This window comes from Aulostomus chinensis, chromosome 24, assembly GCF_037954235.1.
Source record: "Aulostomus chinensis isolate RoL2024-O1b breed Wild chromosome 24, RoL_Achi_v1.0, whole genome shotgun sequence".
Lineage (NCBI taxonomy): Eukaryota > Metazoa > Chordata > Actinopteri > Syngnathiformes > Aulostomidae > Aulostomus > Aulostomus chinensis.
In genome coordinates, this window is record NC_141343.1 from 12,089,629 (window position 1) to 12,107,038 (window position 17,410).

Genomic DNA, 17,410 nt, shown 5'->3' on the forward strand with positions numbered 1-17,410 from the left:
TTCCTCTGCAGGTCTGAGTTTTAATCCAAAGTCTGTGTTTTTTTTTGTTTTTTTTTTTTTTTTTGGGTTTTGTTTTGTTTTGCTTTTCTGCATTCCAAAAAAAAGAAAAAGAAGAAGAAAAAAAAAGAAAAAAAAAACAGCACAGCTTTCCAGATCAAGATTCCGCAACAACTTCCACAAATCTCAGGTTTGTCTCTCAAAAGTAACGTCTTCGGGACGAGAGGCTGCGGTACGATACGAGGCCACGGTGATTGTTGTTGTTGTACCATATAAGAGGATCGAATCCGTACAGAGCAATCATGTTGTGACTCATCTCTTTAAAAAGAAACAAAAAAAAAGAAAGGGGAAAAAAAAAATCCAACCCGGGATCGGATCAGCGCTGGCGGGACCTCAGTTGACTTTAAAGATGCTGAAAACGTGGGGCGAGGCGGAAGGGTTGCCCACAGTGTGGAGTCTGAAGGACGGGCCGGTGATGGCGTGCAGCTCCGTGCCTTTGTCCAGTCGCAGGAGGCCGGACACTTGGCAAGGCTTCAGGAAGTGGAAGGGGTGCGGCCCGGCGGAGGGAGTCGTCCCGTAACCTTCCATGCACTGGAGCTTCTGAGGTCTCAGCCCGCTGGTCACAACGTCCAGCTTCACATACTGAGACTCCTGCTCGTTGAACAACACCTGAGGACGTAGAGAAGAAGAAGATCCTCAGATTCAAAAGAACAAAACAAAACATCAGTTCCACAGGAGCCGCGGATGCGCTCACTCACTTATTCAAGCTGACGAGACTGACTCAAGTTTCCAAGGTCCCTCCATCGTAATATTGTTCTTATTTTGCTTAGATTTTCTCCAGACCTTTGTCAACTTGACAAGACCGAGGTCTGGCCGCACGAGATTACAAAAACAAGATATACACCACTTCAAAAAGACACGATACATACCTCCACAGTATGACTGCATGACTCATGTTTGCACACACACACACACACACACACGCATAAAAAAATGCTGTTTTCATAAAGCTGAACAAGATTTTTTTTGTGTGTTTGAAAAAAAAAAGGGGGGAAAAAAAGCTCCTAACCAGAGCTGCATCACCCGGCGTGACTCAATCCAGTTTCATGTTTGTTTACGAACCCCCTTAAGGTTCCGAAGACGCCACTTGAGAGTTAAATCGTCATTATTTTCAGTGTAAGAATCAAAATAAAACTGCTTTCGTTTCAAAAAAGCAAGCGTTTGTGAAGATTATGAACCTCCTACTTCTGTAAACAGAAAACACACAACTAGTAAATAAAACAAACGTGCTTTTTCCATTGAGACTTTTCATTTTTCATTCCGTCATAACACAAAACACCCATGCGGTAACTTTAGCCTACCAAAATATTATTAAATGTCAAATATTTGATCGCATAAGAAGAAAAATCAGCAACGTTTGGATGACGTTCAAAAAAGTATGAAGGTTAGATACCCAGGTTTAGTGAATTTAATTGAATCAAAATGTGAAAAAGCTGCTGTGAAATGATAAAATAACAAAAAATGTTAACACAATAACAAATCCCCCACCCCTCCGTTTTTTTTTTTTCAAACTCAGCCAAAACACACTCACACTGGAAAAACAAGATGTAAACAACTGCGTGTCAACTTAACAAATGAAAGGAGATACACAAGTATTCAGCTTCTCTTTCTCTCTCGTTGGATGACTCACGGCTCTGAGAAGAAACACGCCGTCTTTATTTAGTTGAGGTTAACAACAGCGTGACTACGGCCTGAATCTCCTCTGATATGTGAATTAGTCACATGTTGTTCTTGGGTGGCCAAACAACTCGTCCGCTTACTCAGTTCTACACATCAAGTTCAATAGATACAAACGCACGATGCAATTCCAATCTGTTATCGTTATTTTTTTGCCACTAGGGGGCAGCAGATGTGGCTTTTTATTTATTATCCCCTAATAATGTTGTAACCGCAAATCTGTATTTACTCATCCGAGCCGTGTTCCTGGCAAGCTGACCCTGTTTCACCACGTTTTGGTCTCTATCAACTCCTAAGTTAAAACATATTTAGCAGCTAATCGTATGGGTCTGCTGTTGGTTGCCGGGCAGACATTGTATCATCAGAGTATCAAAGCACTTTTCCTAAAAACAGCTGCCCGATTTGTCTGGAATCAATGCTGGTTGGATCAGTGCCACAGAAAATAAATGAAGCAGTGCATCTAAAACCAAACGATTAGCTAAAATGCTACAAGGCTCAAACTAAGGGGGACTACTTCCCTGGAGGTACCTCACCACATGCTAGTGCTCATTAGGCCCATCTTTGTGTACAACTATTGAGCTTTGCAAGGCTAGTGTGTGGGATCTAGTGACATCCAGTGGTGATGTTGCATATTACATCCCCTGACCTCAACTCCTCTCGCTTCTCTTTCCAAACACTTTCATGAACCTACGGTGGCCTGCAGGTTTGATTCTATATTTGTTCAAATCAACACAAAAACGGTTAGGCAGCAACCAAAAACAGCAATAACAGCAACAACCAGCAAATACAGATTTGACCAAGACTGAATAACGACTAGAACACAGTTGGTGACATGTGTGGAAAGTAGCATTAGCATAGCATTAGCTCATGGCTAGATCAACACCCCCGTGTTGTCCGGTAGGACAGATGCATTGTGGGTGTGAAGCATGTTTTGGTGTGAGAAGAACATGTGATGTGTTGTTGCTGCCTGTCGCTTGACGCTAATGCAGTATCAAGAGTATCTTATGAAACTGACAATTAGCTTTTTTAAAATACTGCTCAACTGAACTGCAGGTCACCATCAGCGCCCTTTAACTGATGCTATGAGCCAGCAACTAAGCTACATTAAAATCGTGGAAACCAGTGGTTCCCTTACTATGGTAATCTGGGGAAGGTAACAGCAGGGTTCTCAGATGAACTTAAACCGCCGACAACTGCCATGGTAACTTTGATCAAAAGCCACATTGCTCACAATAATAGAGGGGGCGCTAAGTCACCAAGAATTCATCGGTGAAAAAAAAAGACTACAACATTCTCATAAACTAGCTTGTTTAAAGACAGTGCAGTGTGAATAAAATCTAAACAAGTTAAAAATGTTTAAAAATGATGAGGTGTTGCAACTGCATAAATTGTTTTATCTGCTTTAGACGACTATAGATGCAACATGGTGACCTCCATAACAGTTCTAATCAAGTCAATAACCCCCCCCCCCCAAAAAAAAAATCTACACAATGCACCTTTAAAGTGGTGATTAGTAGTGTGGAGTCTGGTTGTAGTTCTTTAGCATTTACAAACTACAACTTCCAGCAGAAGACACACCTGGCAGAACAGGAAGTAGACGCCCGCCTTCTCCACGGTGAAGGTACCCTGCTCCTTGTTGTACCTCACCGCTTTACTCATGTTCAGCGTCCTCTCTTCCCAGCCTTTTATCACGCCACCTTCTCCCACTGAGACACACACACACACACACACACACACACACACACACACACACACACACACACACACACACACACACACACACACACATCTAAGGTTATTAATCTCCCCAGACAATAGATTATCCTTCACCCCTCTGCCGTTTATGACTCTTACCTTGCTGCGAGGAGACTTTGGTTACTGGAAGAAAGAAAGAGAAGACATTGAAAAAAGAAAGGGAAAGTCAATTAAGGTTTTATGAGTGCAATTGTATAGGGGTATATGATTGAAACCACTTCAGCAGATGCTACGTGAGACAGCTACCAAGGATCTGGCAAGGCACTTACTCTCAAAATGAGACGCCGCTTTCTTTCCATTCCCATTCCTTCCTCGCAACGTCCCCCCTTCGGAAGGAGAGAAAGACAAGAATATGAACGGCAAAGAAAATAAGTCTGAGGGTTGATAAAACAATCACCGCCATCTGTATCTGTCTAATAACATGGTGTGTTAATTAGATTCAACCTGGCTGCGTTTAACGTGCTTAGCAGATGGGCAAAGGATTTCCTTTCACATGCTTTAATATATTTCCTCGAACTGTTATTTTCAGTCTGAAGCGTGTGCCTCTTTGCCTCAATTTTTCTTCTTGTTTTATTTTTTTTTTCCCCCTGCCGGGGTTAATCTTAGTGCCAGCTGGTTGCAGTCATGTAGAAAATAAAGAAGACGGCGAAAGCAAAGGAGAGAGATGGAGTGAAGGAGGATGGAGAGCCGCTTGGCGTGGGGGAGGAAGAACAAGACGAGATGGACAAGGCTAAAAGTGAATAAGCACCCGACTATAAACCAAGATACAAAAGCTAAAGCGCTCGAATGCTAAATAAGAGGAATGAAGTGCCGGAAAAGAGAGTCAAAAAGGTCTTTGGCTGCTCTGTGACCCAAAGGAGTTGATTAAGAGCAGAGTGAAGCAACAGCTATGGCCCCTGCTCAGATACAGACACAATAAATAAAACACAACTCTAGCCGAAGAATGCCTGCTCTTGTTACTCACTAAAGGTTTATTTTAGCTTTGCAATGTGGCCTTCAGGGAATGATTTCAACTCCAAATACTGTATGTATGAGCTGTGAACTGTTTCAGGACAGAGCAGCCAAGAAGGGAAAAGTTGCCACCATGCAGGAAAATGAAAGGAACATGTCAAATATTGGGGAAATATGCTTGTCATCTTCCCAAGAGCCTGACAACAAGATGGATATGTTCTGAGACTGGCTAAGAGCTAGTTAGCTTAGCGCGATGAATGGTAGTCGATGAGAAGTGCTAGCATACCACCAAAGCCTCTCTTGTAGTTGACAACAAATGTTTACGTTTGTTAGCATTGACATCCCCTTTCCACATCCACACACCTGGAGTCTGCCATTTTTCTATGAAATATACAAAACTATAGCCCACAAGGTGATAAAACACCTGCTGCTTAGCTCACAGAGGCTAATTTCAGTCTGTTGTTGACACCTAAATGTGATTAATACCCACAGTGAATGTTTAGATTGGGGGAAAAAAGTTATTTAGCTCATTCACAGCCGGTTAGCTTGTTTTGCTAGCCACTGTATATCAGTCACTTTCAGTAAAAGGTCAAATTTTGCCATACTTATGTTAGAAAAATACAGAGAATAAGCAGAAAGCCAATTCAGAAAAGTATTTAAAGTATGTGTCTGATTACAAAATTACAGTTTCTCATCATTTTCAATGATTCAGTAGTGATGTTTAATGTTTTGGGGGGAAATGCATGGTTAGCTTGTTTATGCTAGCACAATGTCCATGTTATTTTAGAATTTCGCAGCAAAATTTCAAATTTTTAACATTAGAGAGGCAAAAGCAGACGAAAGATTTTAAAAAGGAGAAGCTTCACAAGTATATTAAAGATAGGAGAGGTATTCACAGGAAGTGAATAAGGCTGTTGTGTATAAATGGACTTCCCGACTCCAAATGTATGTAAATCAGATGCTATGTTGAAATATTACCAAAATTCCTCTTATAATTTCAAATTGTTTCATGACAAATATTACACACAAGTTCTAATAATGCAGGCAAAGACCGAATTGTACAAAAATCTAATTTTTGTTTTGTTCTGAAAGAGCTGCTAACGCTTCCCACCCACAACCATTCATTGTGCTAAGCTAACTAGCGATCTCTGTTGATCACAGGGGTGAAAAGGGGAATCTATCTCCTTGTCTGGCTCTAGCAAGGAGAGCGAATACGCGTATCGCCCCCTCCTCACCCTCAAAAAATAATGTGTTCCTTAAAGTTCCCACTAAAATAAAACTGTAGACTGTTGGATGAGTGTAACCCCCGAGGCTGTCCAGCTTTTCCCGACGTGAAAGAACATAACAGCGGCAGTCAACTTCCCACAAAATGGAGGGAAAAAAAGCTGTTTAATGTGTTCTGGAAGACAGCTATCACTTACACCTGCAGGATATCAATTTTTTTGTGCTTTTTTTTGTGTTTTGGAGAGACAATTCAAATCCCTTTGTCACATTTGGATATTCATCCCCTTAAATGGTTCTCTTTTTGGACCCACAAAAAAAAAAAAAAAAAAAATATGAACAACCGAGCAAATCCCCGTGACTGTGACGCAAACGTCGTCTAAAAATACCGCAATGATAGGTCATCAAATAACACCGCTTTCACAACAAATCACAGCTGTGTCATTTGTATGCTCAAGAAAAAGAGAGGGGGAGAAGAAGGAGGTGGAGGAGGAGGAGGGTGGAATCGATTTCATTGCCCAAAAGCGTGCAACAAGGCCTCCGTCCTTTGCCAGCTGGTTTTCTGGGCTTCGAGGCCGTTCTGGTCAGACCTGTAATTTCTGTCATCCAGCTGCCTACTTTTTCCTGTGTCAACTTTTAGCAGCGGGTAATGCCTGTGGTCCACTAGATTTGACCATAGTGGCGTGTGGGCCAAGACCGGCTAACGTTTGTGTTAAACGTTTTCTTTCTCCCCCCCCCCCCCCCCCACCCTCCACCACCACCACCACTACCACCACCACCACCACCCACAAAAAAAACACAGTTGGTAAGTATATTGTGTCTGTGGTGAGTCTGAACATCTAAAAGCGCTACACGTATGTCAAGAAAACAAAAAAATCGCACCAAAAAAAAAAAACAACAATCCCCAGAACTACCATCTCTTTTGACTCTTTGCCCCACTAGCAGTTCTCGCTTCTCCAGGATGAGCTGCACGATGGCTTTCCGCTGCGTGTTGACCTGGAGAGAGAGAGAGAGGGAACATTACATCAACTGGCACACATCCAACGCCGCCGCCGCCGCTGTCGTCGCTGCTGTAGACTTTCTCGCTCTCAGCCCGCCATATAAACAGACTTTTCCACTATCCTGTTAGCTTTAGCTTCTCCAGGCTCTCAACATTCCTTTACCCCCCCCTTTCCTTTTTTTTTTTGAGCAAGAAATGAATTTTGTCAAGCTAGTATAAATCTTTAAGTGGAGAAGGAGACAAGGTGTGTGTGTGTGTGTGTGTGTGTGTGGGGGGGGGGGCTTTATGGAGTAGTGCAGGAAATTTACTGCTACTGTAGAAAAACGGGGCACCGAGGCTGCTTCTCAGTCTGCTGCAGGCTCACTGGCACTCGTCAGGAGTTGGCGGTCAAATAGACGGACCGGGGCCCCTTGGGACCGGCTCCAGCATCAACACTCCACGTGTCCAATTTTGGGGGTGTTACGTGTGTGAGGGAGAAAGTATAGGTCTGTCAACACGATAGAAAACCAACCTGCCCCCCCCCCCCTATAATCTCAGCTCCAGAATATATGTTTTTTTAATTTATTTTTATTTTCTCAAAAATTGTAGTTTTTTTTTTGGGGGGGGGGGTCTCTTTCACCTTTTTGCACCATAAACGGTCACAATTTTTTTCTTAAATTTTCCTTTCACTTTATCATCTCGTGCAAACTTAAAAATAGTTTGAAGTTTTTTCCAGTAAGTTGAGATAAAACTGGAGCAGCTCAGCGGAGTAATTAAACATGGAGGGGGGAGGGAGGGGGGGGATTGGACTCAAATCAGGAATAACTCTGGATTGAACTCACTGGTGAGCAATACAGAAATAGTGCAAGAGAGCAGAAAGGTAGAACCCCCACCAGCACCACCAGCACCACCAGCACTACCCCCCCCCCCCATAAAGTTGCATAACCCTTTTACAAACTTTTTACAGCCGCAAATATTCGCGCAATTCACCGCGGATCGGAATCTCTTGACACAAACCTGCTCTAATCGGTCCTGCAGGATCTTGAAGGACTGGGACAGGTCCCGCGTCTGCCTCCAGGTCCAAGCCGTAAACAGCGCGCTGCATGCGGCTAGAGAGAGAGCCACCAGCGCCAGAGAAGCCCAGACGACCCGCAGCTTGCGCACTCGCCTCCTCTGCAGAATCCGATGCATTATTGGTGCAGACTGCAACGCTGCTGCCGCCGCCGCCGCCGCCGCTGCCGCCGCTAATCACTTTAAATCCATTCCAGTAGAAGCATCAAGTCCATCCAGATGCGTCCAAGTGTCCATTTTGGTAGAGACGCGTCAAGCTTGACAGCTTTTACTGTCTCCGTCTCCCAGCTGCTTTTTTCTCTCCTAATCTGACAAATGCAGGTTTGTTTGTTTGTTTGTTTGTTGTTGTTTTTTAAAGGAACAAAACATGCGATCCTTCTTCAGCATTGATCAAAGCCACCATCCTTGCGCGCGCGCGTGTGTACGTGTGTGCGTGTGTGTGTGTGTGTGTGTGTGTGTGTGTGTGCGGGCACCACAAAAAAAAAAACCAAAAAATGCGGGACGGTGCACAACTGGCGCGCATCAACTGTTGCATCCTTCTCTTTGTGATTCGTTGACTCAGCTCTCTTGTCTTCCCTTTAAAACTGCTTGCTGGGGGGTCACTCTATTAGACAGGCTGCTCACACACACACACACACACACACACACACGCACACGCACTGGGGTTTGAACTTTCCATGCGCCCTCAGCCAGCACTGATGTAGCGATACCATCGTGCTTGAAAATCATCGAGGTGTGTGTGTGTGTGTGTGTGTGTGAGAGAGAGAGAGAGAGAGAGAGAGAGAGAGAGAGAGAGAATAACACACGAGGCTTGCTATGGTTCCTCGGGAACTTTAATCAACTCGCACGCCTTGAAAATATGCAGCGCTGACGCTGTTGTAGCAGTACGGGGAGCGACCGCACGGTGGCGGCAGTGTAGCAGGGAAAGAGAGACGCAACCGTGGGAGTGTGTGTATGTGTGCGTGTGTGTGTGTGTGTGTGTGTGGGGGGGGGGGTTAACGGACCGTCATGCCCTTCTGACTCATTTAAAATCTGAAAATCAAATCAATCCAAAAAAAAAAAGCGTGTCAAGCATCAAAGTGGTGAGGAGGCGTCTTCATCCCACTGGTGGTGAGGAGGTGAGATGAAGACACACACACACACACACACACACCGGGCATGTTTTTTTTTTAATATTTATCATATCAGTTCTGGAGACTTTGAGTGTTTGCGTAGACGCCCCCCCCCCCCCCCCCCCCATCCTCCAAAAAAGAACCTTTTATTTTCTATATTTGACTTCCTTCCTGCTCCTTTTCAAACACGGAACTTGTTGTGTTTTGTTCAAAATATCTTTTTTTTTTTTTTTTTAGTTTGCTGAATGTTCTCATGTCAATGGGTTTTAATAGGAGAGGTGGTGTTAGTGCGCCCCCTAGAGGTCAGGAACAACTCCAACACGCTACCAGTCCAACAAAATTCAATCCATTTTTTGGATTGGCATGAGAACATTTACAGGCTTTTCACGAGGAAACTAGTAGGAATAGATATTGATCACCGCTTCTTTTGTTATATATCTATAAAAACACACCTTTTCCCATTGTTTTTGCTTATTTGATTTTTAGCTGAAGTCTTGTTTCAGTTTCAAAAAAACTCAAGAGGATGAAATTGACTAGAAAACACACCACCATCTTTTATTTCTTTTAAACAACGTCAGTGATCGGGGTATTGACACTGAATCACAAAATACACGCGAATTAATGTACTAAAACACACACACACACACACACACACATCAGGACCGTGAATATCTGCTGTTCAACCTCTTTTTTTCTTCTTCTTCTTGCGTTTTGTAGGTAAAAGTTGCCTGAATTATTGCGAAAACAAATCTCCAGCAGAGACACAAAACAGCGTTGAACTTCATTTTCCAAATACTTTGAGATACTCATGTTAGTATCAGGAGTTACAGGTAGTACAATTCATAGTTCTGGTATTCTGATGGGAAACTGCAGACGAGGGAGGATATAAATAACGTTCTCTCAGACGCTGTATAGACGTTTTAGGGCATTTGGAGACATTCAGAAGTAGAATTCCACAACAATTACATTTATATATATATATCTTATTTTTAAAAACTCTACAGCAGACACCACATGATACCACAGTAAAAAAAAAAAAAAATTAAAAAAATTCCAAAATGAAAGAAATAAAAACAAAGTATAATCAGAAATGTAAACTGTTAAAGCGAACACAGGAGGCTCAGTGGTTGTAAATGTTTAGAGTGAGAGAAAACAAACTAAACATAACCCACAATACACGCTGTTCTCATTAAAATGCTGGATGTAATACAATATAGCCCCCCCCCCTCTTTTTTCCTTTTTTTTAAATGAGACTGGATATAAAACAGAAGTGCAGACCAGAATTATGCGGCTCCCTTTTTTTTCCCCCTTTTTTGTAGCAGGACAGGTTCAAAGACGCAACCTGAGCTCGTTCCAAGATTTTTTGTTTTTATTTAACAAATTCTGCCAGATGGATTGTTTTTTTTTTTGTTTGTTTGTTTTTTTTCTTGTCCGATTCCAAAGCTTCATGCGTGTCTTTGAAAACCAGGCGTGAGCGGACGCTTGGCTCCTTTTTTATTATTATTATTATTATATTTTTTGTTGTTTTTCTGTTCCAGTCCAGCAGGTTCTTCTCAGTACACCATTTTATCCTTGGAACTCAGCACGTTTGTAGCGTGGAAGACAAGAAACAGTGCAAAAAAAACAAACAAAAAAAACAACATTGTGCTTCACGACTATCATCTGGAAGACGAAGGAGAGAGGAGACCGACGCTTTGGTTGTCGTTTAAAGGGACAAGATACCCAAAAACTCAAGTGCTTACAACAGTCGCCCGGCGGCTGCGATGGCTTTTATCACCTTTCTCCAGATGTGTTCATCTGAAAACGTGCCCTGATTCACATCATATCACAAGGGAAGAACACAAAACATACTCAGTGCCTCACTTATTGTTATTTAAATCTGTAGCACAAACCTCATTTTAATGCTTCAAACTAAACTTGACTCTAAATGGACTGACCGTTAGCTAACCACCCCCTCCTAGACCCTCCAATTATGGCTAGCGAATGTTGCTTGGTGTCTTTTGTTTTAGCCTCATCAACGACAACAACAACAATAAAAAAAAAACAAACAAGAGTACAATCTGTGAGAAATGCTGCGCCTTAGCATTCTAGCGTAAAACAGCAGTGTTAGCATACCTCGCAAACTAGCTTATTACCCTGCAAGCACCTAGCAAATCATACGAACAAACTACTTATTAGCTAGCTATTCAGTAGGCTCACAAGCTATGCTAAATTTCTCAGACCGGAACTGCTATGCTCTGTTAGCCAAAATTCTAACATCACTTTATTAGCGTTTATATTTGCGAGTTTGTCTTGCTCTTTGTTTTTAGAATTAAGCAAGTTATTCATATAAACTAGTGACCCATTTACGGCAAAAAATTACCGGTAGTTGTAACGACTAACATGGGTAACAACTTTTATAATGCCTTTTTAAAAAAATTCTATTAAATGTCAGGAAGCCAACTTTTGAGGTTAAACTTTAGCAACGGGATTTTTTCAAACTTTGCATTGCTAGCCTGTGCTTACTTTTATTTTGCTCTTACTTTAAAGCAGCAAAAAAAAGTCATTTTTAGCCAATTTATTTAGCATTCATTAATCCTGCTGGCAACAGAATTGATTTCGGGCCATTTTTTCATTCAAATTTTACTCTTTTTTTTGTTAGCTACAAGTTTGTTAGCTTGTATCTATCCCATGTATTATGCTAACAACCCACTGGGCTACCTTTAAAGCTTTATTAAGGACTATGGTTGTATCCAAAATTCTACCCTAACATGCCATTTAGTACAATAAAGCAATGCAAGAGGATTTTTACCGTCCAAACTTTAGTTTAGTAGAGGAACTGTATCCCATTTTCTGGGAAATACTGGACATAAATTGGACTGTGACCAAGACAACACTGACAAAACCTCAATAATACTTCAATTTAAGTATATTTTTCATGTTTCCCCTGAGTAAAATGAGCAAAAAGGTAAACTTTAGCTTTTTCGAAAAAGCCGGCACACATTTTGCTGTGAATTGGACACAAGGTTTGTGTACTAAATCAGCCAACATATTGGAAAGCCTGACAATCGTAGCAACTGTAACTAGGGGAGGGGCTTAGCAAACGGTCAGTTATAATTAACAGTCTGCTTTTTTTGAGAGATCAACTTGTGATTGTCACGTTTCTGAAAGGGACCGACAATCGGCGGTCTGTCCCCGCAGTATGACCTCGTGGTTACAAAGGTCGTGACGTTCTGGACGTTAGGGTTGGGCCAGGTGCTGCAGCGCCTCTCCGTTACAGGACATGTAGTGGTAGCCCATCTCAGCCGTGACGTCTAAGCAGCCCTGTCTGAGGTAGAAGTCCAGAGATGATTTGTTCCAGTCGAGAACGGTGAAGTTCAACTGGTTGCAGCCGGCAGCCAGACCCAGCTACAGAACACATCAGGGATTGTTTTTTTTTCCATGTTTCATCTACACATACGCAAACGAGGGTCCAACCAAAGTTTTGCAATATCAACCAACGTTGTACTCACCTGTGCTACCTTGCTCATGAGTGCTTTACCGATGCCCTTCCCTGAGAGAAAGACAACAGGGGTTATTATAGAGTTCATGCGGAAGAATCAAGTCTGGGTCTGAGAACCGTACCTCTGAACTCAGGCATCACGTACAGGTCCTCCATGTACACGGCCCTGCCCTTCCATGAGCTGTAGGAGTAGAAGTAAAGGGCGTAGCCTATCTTCATGTGGCCTGAAAGAAAATAAGTCAGACGGGAAGCTGATTTGATAGTTTCAGTTACAGATCGTATCTGTGGAATCATAGAATCCCTTTCTCTTTCAAATCAAGTTATTTCGCATTTAACATTCTGGCTGTCACTTAAACAATATCAAGAAAGTCTTAACCTTTTAAAAGCCAAGAATATTTGCATATTGTGTCAATATTTTGACTGTAATAGCAAATCATGATGGGCCTGAAAGCATGTTTGTTTTTTTTAAAGGACTTTATCAACTAATGCAATATTAAATTGTGTAATATTTAATCTAAAAGCATGTGATTTTTTTCTTACGTGTTTTTTCAAAGTAGAATTGTTCATCTATACAGAATTTTTTTGTTATTCCTGTATTTATTTTGCATGAAGTTAGTAAACACATGCTGCGAAACGTCATCAACACTAATACCGCTAAAGCATTCTAGGTAAAATAGCATAAGTGTTAGCATAACTGGCAAACCAGTTTAATGCCTAGCACTCGCCGATAGCCTATAGTAACAACAAACTTCTCATTTGCTCGCTATTCAGTAGGAATATAAGCTACCTTAGAATACAAAAAAGAAAATAAAAAAAAAAAGATTTCTAATTGTAAAGATTGAAAGCGCTAAACCAATTTAGCCAAAATACTAACATTATTTCATTAGGGTTCAAGCTAATATTAGCACCTCTACGTATGTAGCTAGCAATTGTTTATATTCATATTGCTCTCAATTTAAAGCTTGAAACATCAGTTTTTAGCTAATTATGCCAACAAAAGTTTTGATTTCACACATTGCTCTTACAATTTCTGCTCTAATAAGTAGCATTTTAGTTTGTTAGCTTGTTTCTATTCAACACATTAAGCTACCAAACTGCTAGCCTACTTTTAAAACATTATTAAGGGCTTCATAAAATAAATGGGGCCGAACTTTGAGATTGAGACCCTTAAACGTTTGAGCACGTAATGTCCTGCGGACAGAACAGCCACTGGTTCGCAGCAACGTCCCTGATAGCGGTGCAAAAACCTGCCAAGATCATCAAGGATCTGGACATCTGAGGCCAGTGAACAATGACCGCATGGAAACTGGTGAGTGTCATGGAAGAAAAAAGGCTCAGCTGGGCAACAGAACGCCTGCAAATGGTCTCATTACTGGACCCTGAGGAAAAGCGGTGTGCTAGCTTTGTTATGTAAGTAGTGTGTGTATGTGTGTGTGTGTGTGTGTGTGTGTGTGTGTGAGGAGAGAGGCCACATCTGCACACAGCAGTAACATTAAGTAACACAACTAATAAATAGGGATGCATGAACCCTCTGACTGACTCACAACGAGCGATTACGCAGCGGTGAAGTGCCAGTGCTGCACAGGTGCAGACCGTTAGCATCCTGACGGAGCTTTTCTGCTTTTAAACCGCAGTATCTCATGTTCCGTCACACATTTTATGAGAGCAGTTCTGCCAACTAAAGGGTGCTTGCAGTATTTGTAGAGTGAAAAGTGTTGTTTTTCCTTATTAATGTGTTAAAACTAGATATAGGATGACACAATACTGTTTAAATCAATTTTTTTTTTTTTGTTACTGTAAAAGAAATTATCTTGCTTCTTTCATGGAAAGTCCAAAAAAAAAAAAATGCGTCGCTTGGATGAACCGAGGTGAGTATTTAGGGGATAAATCATTACAATAACGATGGTAAACAAAGGCAATGCTGCAAAGTTTTATTTCCTATTTTTAAAAAAATGCTTTTTTTGTCACTACTAGAGCAGTTTAACCTCATTTTTTAAATTTTCTATCTTATAATTCTTTCTTTTTCTTGAGCAGCTACTTTTTTAAAGCTGTTAATTTTCCTTCCAAGAAACGTGGTCAGACTTGAAACGCAATGCAAATTAAATCATCTTAACCACGTTCTCCTTCTTTATATGTGAATATTTTTTCAATCAAATGTGTTTCAGAAAGAAAACTTTATAATCTTAAAAGACAAAAACACATCAGGAAGCTGCGTGCCTCAAATATATATTTGAATATTGATCATATTTGTGTTGCTTTTATTGGCCCCGCTGGACCCTTTTTTTTTCTTCCTCTCACCCTCTTTACTCTTGTTCTGTTCTGGAACCTCAGCGATGATGCAGTGGAAGAAGGGGTTCTTGGAAAAGCCGTCCTGCTCTAAATCTGTAAGTATAAAATTACATGCACTTGACTACACACCTCAAAATAATAATCAGCCTCTTCATGCGAAACTTGAAACATCTGGAATATTTCCAGAATATTTTTAGTTTCCTTTTTTGAAAGGATGGCGGAGGCCAAGGTCAAATACATGTAAGATATTTAATAAATGAATGAATGTACATTATCATACTTTACCTCTCTGGGTGACTTTCACTTCATCCGTCATTTTCTCATACTCAGCCAGTTCCTGGGGGGAAAAAAAAAAACAAATAAAATCATATTCTCCCACACAGCTCCTCCACATGACGTCATAGCCGTCATCTGCGCTCAATTAATCACGCCTGTCGTCTGATTTCAAGTCGACGATGTTATTATCAGGTGCACTATTAGGTGCTTAGCCATGTGTTTGGCAAAAAAAACAAAAAAAAAACAGCCATGCCTGGATAGCACACACGTGTTCTCTCACCATGATCATCCGCGCCACGTCCTTGCAGTCCTCCATATTGGCTGCCCGAATAGAGAACTCCATCTCCGGGACGCTCACAGTGCTGCGGTGCTCCGGCTCGTTTAAGATCCGGATGGATGAAACGGGAGATGGTAGATGTCCTTTAACCCAAGCCGCCGTAAAGATAACCCGTCTGATTAGACCAAGAAAACCCAGCCGAGAGCGCCCCCCTCCAGGTCGAGGCGACCGGAGGAATCAGCTCACCCTGCGGATACTAAGACATACTAAGACATCCGGTATAACCGGTTTATAAGCGCGTGACTTCTTTCTATGCCACACACACACACACACACATATTTGTGACAAACATATAATTTGCTGCCTTTGTCCTTCAGGGGCAATGATGAGCCTCTACACCAGGGTTCTCAAGGTGAGGTGTGGGGAACCTTGGTGGTCCTTGAGGGTCAAAAAAAAAAAAATGCTGTTTCAATCATGACCGCAATGATGTTACCCTTAAATATTTAATTAGAATAATTAGAAATCTTTTCTGTTTGGGGCGGATTTTAATTGTCATTTGTTAATCAATCAAATTCATTCGTTGATTAATTGGTCATTAGCAAACTGGCGAAATGAAACATAGTCAGTAAACGCTTATAGAGTGAACAATTAAAAAAAAAAAATTGGTCGAACCTAAGCAAACAAGCTGGAGGTAAAGTATAAGTCAAACCAACAAATGGAACCGCCAACTACAAGCTAGGGTGCCTCAAACAGCTGGAAGCTAAAATGTAAGCTAAAAATTTCCAGCTGAAATATTAGCCTGTGTTAGAGCCAGACGCTAAAACGAATAGAACACTAATTGTAAGCAAGAGAGCAAAATTCTTTCATAAAAAAAAAGAGAAATTTAACTACATGCTGCAATGGATGTTGAATATCTAGACGCTAAAAGAACCAGACGCCAGAATGTAACTTGTGCTAAAGATGTACGACCTCATCTTTGAGTCGATAAATGCAATATTTGATGGTCAACAGTGATGAATTTGCTGTATTTAATTTCGTCTGAACGCCAACCAAAATGTATCTTTAGATGTTTTGGGTACAAAAACATGAAAAAGTAAGTAAAGACAGAAGTTGATTTATCCTTTTTTTTAATGTCAGATTTGAGGTCAGATGGTAAAACATGTAGCATTTTATTGTTTTTTGTTTTTTTGTTGTTGTTTTTTTTTTAACAACCATAGCCAGAAAAATAAAGTGTTCTGCACTCTTGCATTTGTGTCATTCTGGCTCTGTATCTGGTGTCTGTACATAAAATAAAAACTTTTTGTGGTGCTTTTCTTCCGTCATCTGATGGTTTCTAAATGCAGTACAGCATCAATTTGGTTTTGGGAGTATTTCAACTATTTTTTTTTTTTTTTTTCCCCCCTCCAACAAATTCAGTAATGCACAGGAACCATGTGGTGGCACTGTCACTCTGGGATCTTGTGAATAGATTCCCCACTTATGGCCGCAATCAGCACACATATCGAAGTGGTTCTCAGAAAAAGCTTCCTCGTGACCATAAAGATTTATTGTATATTCCCAAGACAACCAAGTAATAAACACATCAGTAGTATAATTGCAATGATCTCCTTTCCTCAATACTTTGATGTAATTAGTCTGGTTTATTTAGTGATAATTGATTGTTACTGTTGATGATGTGGACTCCTAACAAAGGGCATGTCCGTGTCCTCAACAGTGATCATTCCAAACTAGAAAAAAAACAACCCACAATCCCACAGGAAAGGTGCTGTAGAGTTTATATTTAGGACAGATGACGCGCATTGTGGACATGTCATCATACTGTGAATTTCAGTACCAGAAATAGGAATGATCTCATGAATTCACTCTGTTTCACAAAGAGGTAAACGCACGTCTGGGACAAGTGGAACACGACATTAGAGGAAGTGAGAATATCATGCTGAGGGATGGAATGCACCTCTCAAAAAATTACTAATTTGTCATTAAATCAATCATAACTAGATTAAGAAGAGGATATAAAACTGTTCAAGCTGATCCTCTAATGTTGCAGTGAGAAAAACACCTTTATCCACCAAAAAAAAGGCCTGTTTGAAGGGTTGAAAGTGATTTTTATCCGTAAAAGGAAGCTGTCAGAGGAGAGCGCGCGTCACTCTCAGCTACTAACTGCTAAATGGCGACCTTCAGGGGGGCACGTCAGCACATGCAGGTACAGCCTAAAGGCTGAAGGGTTCCTGTGAGGAGACGTCTTGCCTGAAACATAACAAGTC

General features: G+C 41.2%; 2 protein-coding genes across 2 annotated transcripts; both read right to left on the minus strand.

Annotated features, from left to right (window-relative positions):
- tnfsf12 (TNF superfamily member 12) lies at window positions 1-8,323 on the minus strand. Its single transcript, XM_086197056.1, has 6 exons — window positions 7,658-8,323; window positions 6,576-6,657; window positions 3,759-3,815; window positions 3,589-3,612; window positions 3,313-3,440; window positions 1-666 (listed from the first exon to the last, which is right to left on the minus strand). The coding sequence occupies exons 1-6, from the start codon at window positions 7,829-7,831 to the stop codon at window positions 391-393; spliced, it is 741 nt and encodes a 246-aa protein (XP_086053182.1). The 5' UTR covers window positions 7,832-8,323; the 3' UTR covers window positions 1-390.
- A 606-nt stretch (window positions 8,324-8,929) lies between these two features.
- On the minus strand, window positions 8,930-15,715 carry sat2a.1 (spermidine/spermine N1-acetyltransferase family member 2a, tandem duplicate 1). The gene is made up of 6 exons (XM_086197779.1): window positions 15,150-15,715; window positions 14,879-14,930; window positions 14,603-14,686; window positions 12,427-12,528; window positions 12,315-12,355; window positions 8,930-12,210 (listed from the first exon to the last, which is right to left on the minus strand). Exons 1-6 carry the CDS (start codon window positions 15,210-15,212, stop codon window positions 12,043-12,045), a joined length of 510 nt encoding a protein of 169 aa, XP_086053905.1. The 5' UTR covers window positions 15,213-15,715; the 3' UTR covers window positions 8,930-12,042.
- Window positions 15,716-17,410: the final 1,695 nt, after the last annotated feature.

Excerpts from the sequence above, each read along its gene's own strand:
- sat2a.1 (XM_086197779.1), bottom strand. The coding sequence starts at position 15,212 with ATGGAGTTCTCTATTCGGGCAGCCAATATGGAGGACTGCAAGGACGTG. Across the intron at positions 14,687-14,878 it reads AGTGAAAGTCACCCAGAGAG|ATTTAGAGCAGGACGGCTTT; the intron begins GTAAAGTATGAT and ends TTATACTTACAG. Across the intron at positions 12,356-12,426 it reads CGTGATGCCTGAGTTCAGAG|GGAAGGGCATCGGTAAAGCA; the intron begins GTACGGTTCTCA and ends TCTTTCTCTCAG.
- tnfsf12 (XM_086197056.1), bottom strand. The coding sequence starts at position 7,831 with ATGCATCGGATTCTGCAGAGGAGGCGAGTGCGCAAGCTGCGGGTCGTC. Across the intron at positions 3,816-6,575 it reads GCAAAGAGTCAAAAGAGATG|GGGGGACGTTGCGAGGAAGG; the intron begins GTAGTTCTGGGG and ends CTCCTTCCGAAG. Across the intron at positions 3,613-3,758 it reads AGCGGCGTCTCATTTTGAGA|TAACCAAAGTCTCCTCGCAG; the intron begins GTAAGTGCCTTG and ends TCTTTCTTCCAG.